Below are 7,414 nucleotides of genomic sequence, written 5' to 3' on the forward strand. Positions count from 1 at the left end.
GACTTCCACAGAGAACTAGACAGGAGGAGTTTGTCCTTATTGGTTCTCTTGGACTTCTCAGCGGCTTTTGATACCATCGACCATGGTATCCTTCTAGGATGGCTCTCTGGAATGGGTTGGAGGTACAGCTTTGTAGTGGCCCCGCTCCTTCTGGAGAATTGTACCCAGTTGGTAATACTGGGGAATCTGCTCAGACCCCTGGCCATTGACCTGTGGGGTCCCACAAGGTTCTATTCTTTCTCCCATGCTTTTTAACATCTACATGAAACCGCTAGGTGAGGTCATCTAGAGTTTTGGAGTTGGGTGCCATCTCTATGCAGATGACAAAAAGGAAGCTCCCCGGATCATGCACCAATGCCTGACAGCTGTGACGGACTGGATGAGGGCCAACAAACTTAAGCTTAATCCAGACAAGACAGGTCCTCCTGGTTAGTCGTGGGGCCGATTGAGGTATTGGTTGTCAACCTGTGCTCTACGGGGTCACCCCCCCCCCCCCCGAAGGGACAGGTCTGCTGTTTGGGGGTCTTCCTGGACTCAGCGCTGACGCTTGATGTTGATGTTCAGGTGTTCGTAGTGGCTGGGAAAGCGTTTGCACAATTAAAACTTGCACCACCTTACCTCGAATAGCTTGATTTGGCCATGGTGGTCCATGCCTTAGTTACATCTAGAATGGACTACTACAATGCACTCTATGTGGGGCTGCCTTTGAAGATGGCTCGGAAACTGCAGTAGTGCAACGGTCAGCGGAAAGATTACTAACTGGAGCTGGTTATAGGGAGTGCACCATGCCCCTACGAAAGCAGCTCCACTGGCTGCCGATGAGTTTCCAGACTCAATTCAAAGTGCAGGTTATCACCTATAAAACCCCATACACTTCGGATCCAATCTAGCTTTGAGACTGCATCTTCTTCTATGAATGAGCACAGGCTTTAAGATTTTCCAGGGAGGCCCTCCTCTTGGTCCTACCTCCGTTTCAAGTGCGGTTGGTGGAGACGAGAGAGAAGGCCTTCTCAGTGGTGGCCCCCCATCTTTGGAATGCCCTCCTGAGGGAGATCAGGCTACTCCCCAGCCTCCAAGCCTTCCACACACAATTAAAAACATGGCTTTTCCGGCAAGCCTTCAACCATGTTGAGATTTTTTGACAATATATATGAGGATCCTCAGATTCTTTATTAAGTACTTTATAATTATGAGATAGAATACTGCTGTTTTACCTACAGCAATTGCTTAATTTTTTTTGTTTTACTGGGGGTAGTATGAATTTATGATGTTATATTGACTGTTTATTGTCTACATTTTGTTTTGCACTTGTTGTATTTTGCATGTTACATCTTGAGTGTTCTCTGAGCCGCTCCGAGTCCCTCTGGGAGATGGTGGCAGGATATAAATAAAAGATTATTATTATTATTATCATTATTATTATTATTATCATCTCCGGCATTCGGCTGTGCTCGATTCGGCCATGGGGAGGTGCTGTTGTTTCATTTTTCCATGCCGAGGAGCCTATCGTCCATGGATGCCTTCCTGGTCGAATTTTGCCAGCATGTTTTTCAGGGCATCTTTTACCTCCCCACCAAAGCAGTACCTATTTATCTACTTACATTGTTGCTAGGTAAGCAGAAGCTGGGGCTGACAGTGGGTGCTCATCCTGACCCGTGGCTTGAACTGCCAACCTTCTTCTATAGCTAGCAGTTTGACCCACTGTGCTAGCCGTGAGTTTTATTTTAATGTTTGTATATTTTTGAATTTCAAATTGTATTGAAATACTTTTATAGTAAGCTGCTTTGAATCTTCTTTATGGAGAGAAAAAGCAGGGAATAAATAAGCATAAGAATAACAAACAACGGAACATCAATCCACATGCTGCAGAAGGCATCACTTCTTGGAAATGCATACATTCTAAGAAAATACCTCTAATATCCTAGGCCCTTGGGAAGAACCCGATATTCAGTGCATGTGTGCTGTGTTGTTATGTACATGTAAATAATAATAATAATAATAATAATAATAATAATAATAATAATAATAATAATTTTGCTGAAGGCATTCCTATTCAAGGAGACTTTTAGCATATAGACAGGAAAGTGTCCAGTGGCAACCTACATCTGAATAAATCCAGCCAAGAAACCCCATGATAAGTTCACCTTAAAGTCTCTTTAAGTCAGAAATGTCTTGAAGGCGCATAATCAAACCACCACATTAGGAGATATGGTTTAACTGAATGTAATTCCCCTTTCGTTTATTTCTGTTTTCAGATATAGCAGAGTGCTTGGCTCATTGTGTCCCTGGATGCAGCATATTTCTTTTTGGACATGCAGACCTCCCAAAGAAGCAAAGTCTTGTTCAAAGAAGGAAACAGATGGGATGGTTTAACAAGGGAGCTTCTAAAGCAGCACATATTATTCCTGATGTGGGATTGGCACCTACTTCACGATATGGCTTAACTGGTATGAATGCAACTGCATACCAAAATTCTTTATTCTTCTCATTTGTTTACTGAGGAATATCAATGCATGCAGAAGTGTAGACATTGTCACCCCAAATAAGAATTCTGCCATTGTTGTGAAATTTTCCTTCAATACCATTTCTAACATTTCAGAAAGTGAGATACTGAAAATTGCTCCTTCCCCTAGAGCAGTGGTTCTCAACCTGTGGGTCTCCAGGTGTTTTGGCCTACAACTCCCAGAAATCTCAGCCAATTTACCAGCTGTTCAGATTTCTGGGAGTTGAAGGCCAAAACATCTGGGGACACATAGGTTGAGAACCACTGCCTTAGAGCAATCATATATCCGCTGGGTCACTTGCTGCAGCTTTTCATTGGAGAGCTTCCCCTATATGTGCAGGCTACCCATACAATCCAGATTGTCACCTCATAGAACTCAGGGTGCCCACATGTGTGGAGAACATCTACTTATGGGGAAAGCTTTTTTTTTTGACTGGTTGCTCTCTGAGTGAGCACAGAACTAGAAAAAGAGACAAGCTAGAGTGGTATAGGTGCCCATAGATGAAAAAGTGAACAGAGCTTATGGGTCATTCAGCTGCAATTTAAAAGCTGTCAGTCATGTGACCAGGAGTTGGCTATAGTCATGCTTGAACTCCCATATGCCATGGATTTTTTTTTTCAGTTCCTTGAGTCCTAAATCTGCCTTGAGTACTCATTTAGGGAGAAAGATGGCTATGTATTGCATAGAGTTGGAAGAGACCACAAAGGCCATCCCTCTGCCATGCAGAAATAAACAGGAAGGAATCAGCACAATGTAGTGGTTAAAGCATTGGTCTACAGCTCAGTGTTTGAATCCCTGCTCAGCCATGAAACCCCACTGCGTGACCTTGGGCAAATCACACACTATTGGCCTCAGAAAACCAAATGATTTACGAAAATGACATAAATTTGGAATGATGTGAAGGCATACAAAAGCAGCAACAACAATTTCTTTATTTAGAGTATGGGTATTTACACTCACCCTTCTACCAAAAGGGCTCTCAGAGTGAATTAGAAATACTGTGATACTTTGACTTAAGAGTTTAATTTGCTCTGTGACTGAGCTCTTAACTCAAAATGCTCTTATTTATAAATGATTTTTGCATTGAAATACTATTAATTTATTCCAGCCCCATCCCCAATTTTTGGTTACATTTTTTAAAATAAGAAAATGTACTTTATAAATAACAAATAATATATAAATGTACATTCACACGGAACAATAAAAAAGAAAGACCAACTCTAAAATGGTAGAAGCACAAAGTTGTGTCACAATGGTAAAAGCACAAAGTTGTCGCAAGGAAGCCCAAAGCACAAAGTGAAGAAGCAGGAGCATCCTTTTCTTCATACTGTACTCATTCCAGCTTCACTCCCTCTCCTGCTCCCTCTCCTTCTCTCTCTTCATGAAGCCAAACATACCAGGGATAAAAACCACACAAAATCAACCATCCAAAAGTTCCTCAAAGCGGACAAGAGCGAAGTGGGCAACAATTACCAAGATGGACACGAGCATGAGGCACAGAGGCTGCTCCCTTGAAGCCCTAAAGTCCTGTATTCTGCTAACACTCCTTCTGGCACTAGCTCTTAACTCAAAATACTGCTCTTATGTTAAAGTGAAACCAACACCGAGCATCAAATCTTAACTCAAAATGCTCTTAAATTAGGATGCTCTTAAGTAGAGGTTCCAGTGTAGTCAGTCAATATGATAGTTCACTGCTCTTAGATGTGCAATATAAATAAGGCATGACATAGAAGGAAAAGGAAACTGGCAGTAGAGGAGGGGATTAAGTCCAGCAGAAGCTGATTAATAAAAATAATATAATCTATTTTTATAGTCAATTTAAAAGGCTGAGTTCATTTTGGACTTAATAGGATGTGTCTTAATGTGGATTGTGTTCCATTTAATTGCATCCAGCATTTTGAACTAGGAAGTGGTGACGATTGGGACAGTGCATTCAACCAGGCTGGTTAAATATGGCATATGTGAGGAAGTGGGCTACCAAAGGAACAGAATCAAAAGTACTCCTGAACTTGGATGTGGTCTGCATGAAGCAAAGCTGGTTGTATATGCCTTGTTAATAAACACACTTGTCTGCATTTGTTTTTTAACCGTCTTGCTTAAGTCGTCATCCTTCCGCAATAATTTTTCAACCAGACCTTAATAGCAGAGTTTTCAGTTGTTCCTCCCTGGGCTGTTGCACACAAACTGCATTTGTGTTTACAAAGAAGGAATGCACACCAGATGTTAATGATTACATTTGTTGGGTTTTTTCTACCTCAACAGTCTGGCCTTGAGAATTTGCATTATTTTCTCCTCACTGTAAAGGCCTTTGTTTTCCTCACAAAAGCATGGATTATAAACTATCAGAATTTCAAAGAGAAGTAAAATGAAGACCTCAAGCACTTTCCCTCCATATAAACATCTCTAAAAATGGGGTGTGTCTTAGAATTGTGGATGCTTTTTATATATTTAAATAGAGCTTTTTTTCTGTTCATGGTACTGAAATTAGTGTGCATCTTACAATTAATTATGTCTTGGAATCAGCACTAATAAGGTCCTTCCTCTCAAAGATGTAATAACAAGTAATAACAAGGTAACTCTGAAATATGTTTCTAAGCTCTGGTGTGCATGCACTTAGGTTTTCCAGATCTGCCTAATATTCTCCATCTGTATTTTCTATGATTTGTTTTCTGTTCATTCCAGGTGTTGGGGCCAGCCCTTATGTGATGAACTGCAATGTGACTGTAGATACCCAGGACTTGGCAATGGCAAAGAAAATAGCCCAGTTCATCCGAGGAAGCAGCGTGGAGGGCCTGAAGGGTGTGCAGTCGATGGCTTTCCCGCACAAGGGGCAAATCGAAATAGCATGTAATGTGGAAAGTTTTGATGAGCATGACAACCAGTTGGCTACTGGAGAAGAGCTGGGCTATGTTTCATACAGCATTCTTGGAAGGACTTACTATTATGTTTCCCCACAGCTGATAGAGGCTTCCATTCAGAAGTTGGCCAGAAGCCATGAAGTCAGCACAGTGGGGACTGCGCTGGTTGGGTTTACACCAGAAGAGTGTCGGCGATGTGCTGTCTATGCATTAACAAATGGTATTGGTGAATTTTGGAGGGCTAGGGGTGGTATCTTTATGTGATAGACCTTTTTGTTAATTTTAAGTTTAATTCACAATGAATGTAAGGGTTACTCAGAAAACGGGAAACAATCCGGGCCAGCTAACACATCCCAACAAACGATTCCCCCAGGCAGAAAACAGCCAGGCTTTGAAGCTGCAAGGCCACTCAATGTTAATCAAGGCAGCCAATTGCAACTTTCACACTTGCCTCAAACAGACCAGAGTTCTTTCTCCCACCCTGGACGTTCCACAGATATATAAACCGCAGTTGCCTAGTTTCCAACAGACCTCACAACCTTTGAGGATGCCTGCCATAGATGTGGGTGAAACATCAGGCGAGAATGCTTCTGGAACATGGCCATACAGCCTGGAAAACTCACAGCAACCCACGGATACGCTGATCCATTGTGAAAATGGGACTAAGAAATGGACACCAGTGAAGCTAGAAAATAATTACATATGTTATGATTATAAAGCACCTTTGGAGCTTCTGGCTATTGTTGCCTACAATTCATGAGCTTCATCCAGCATGACTAGTGGAAATGATCTGTGAGAGTTGTAGTTTCCAACCATCTGAAGGGGTAGAGGCTCACCACCTTTTATCATGCATTTATAATTTTTAAGTTACTGTATATACATATGTATTAGTTGATCTAATGTATAGATCAAGAGCAGAGTTGTGAGCAAAAAAAGGTTTTTGATATGACACATAGGTGAGTCTAGGGAGGGAAAAATCCCAGTGACCTCTCAGGGGGCATCTGCTCCTGGCCAATGCTGTTTTTTTCTTTCCAAAGTATTTTTGGAATGCCAGGAGCATAGTGCATCATGGATATCCCAGCTCTTGCCTTTTGTCACTCTATTCAGAAAAGGAGATGGATCATTTTTAATAAGAGTGAAGATATAGTTCCAACAGATAAGTCAAACCTTTGCCACGAGGATTATTTTATAATACCGATATTTTACTAAAGTTTCTATGCTTATACATGAATACTGCCTTCCCTTAACCTGATTCATCACAGATGTGTTTCCCGCACAAGGGGCAAATCGAAATAGCATGTAATGTGGAAAGTTTTGATGAGCATGACAACCAGTTGGCTACTGGAGAAGAGCTGGGCTATGTTTCATACAGCATTCTTGGAAGGACTTACTATTATGTTTCCCCACAGCTGATAGAGGCTTCCATTCAGAAGTTGGCCAGAAGCCATGAAGTCAGCACAGTGGGGACTGCGCTGGTTGGGTTTACACCAGAAGAGTGTCGGCGATGTGCTGTCTATGCATTAACAAATGGTATTGGTGAATTTTGGAGGGCTAGGGGTGGTATCTTTATGTGATAGACCTTTTTGTTAATTTTAAGTTTAATTCACAATGAATGTAAGGGTTACTCAGAAAACGGGAAACAATCCGGGCCAGCTAACACATCCCAACAAACGATTCCCCCAGGCAGAAAACAGCCAGGCTTTGAAGCTGCAAGGCCACTCAATGTTAATCAAGGCAGCCAATTGCAACTTTCACACTTGCCTCAAACAGACCAGAGTTCTTTCTCCCACCCTGGACGTTCCACAGATATATAAACCGCAGTTGCCTAGTTTCCAACAGACCTCACAACCTTTGAGGATGCCTGCCATAGATGTGGGTGAAACATCAGGCGAGAATGCTTCTGGAACATGGCCATACAGCCTGGAAAACTCACAGCAACCCACGGATACGCTGATCCATTGTGAAAATGGGACTAAGAAATGGACACCAGTGAAGCTAGAAAATAATTACATATGTTATGATTATAAAGCACCTTTGGAGCTTCTGGCTATT

General features: G+C 41.9%; 1 protein-coding gene across 4 annotated transcripts in view; it reads left to right on the forward strand.

The window, feature by feature from the left end:
* Window positions 1–6,096, forward strand: part of ftcdnl1 (formiminotransferase cyclodeaminase N-terminal like) — a 28,819-nt gene extending 22,723 nt beyond the window's left edge. For all 4 annotated transcript variants that reach the window (XM_062962646.1, XM_003226079.4, XM_062962636.1 and 1 more), the window contains 2 exons: window positions 2,256–2,447; window positions 5,187–6,096. In XM_062962646.1, coding sequence (XP_062818716.1) covers window positions 2,256–2,447; window positions 5,187–5,626 — 632 coding nt within the window. In that variant the 3' untranslated portion in view covers window positions 5,627–6,096. The remainder of the gene's footprint in view (window positions 1–2,255; window positions 2,448–5,186) is intronic.
* Window positions 6,097–7,414: the final 1,318 nt, after the last annotated feature.

The sequence above is a fragment of the Anolis carolinensis genome, chromosome 1, assembly GCF_035594765.1.
Source record: "Anolis carolinensis isolate JA03-04 chromosome 1, rAnoCar3.1.pri, whole genome shotgun sequence".
Classification (NCBI taxonomy): domain Eukaryota; kingdom Metazoa; phylum Chordata; class Lepidosauria; order Squamata; family Dactyloidae; genus Anolis; species Anolis carolinensis.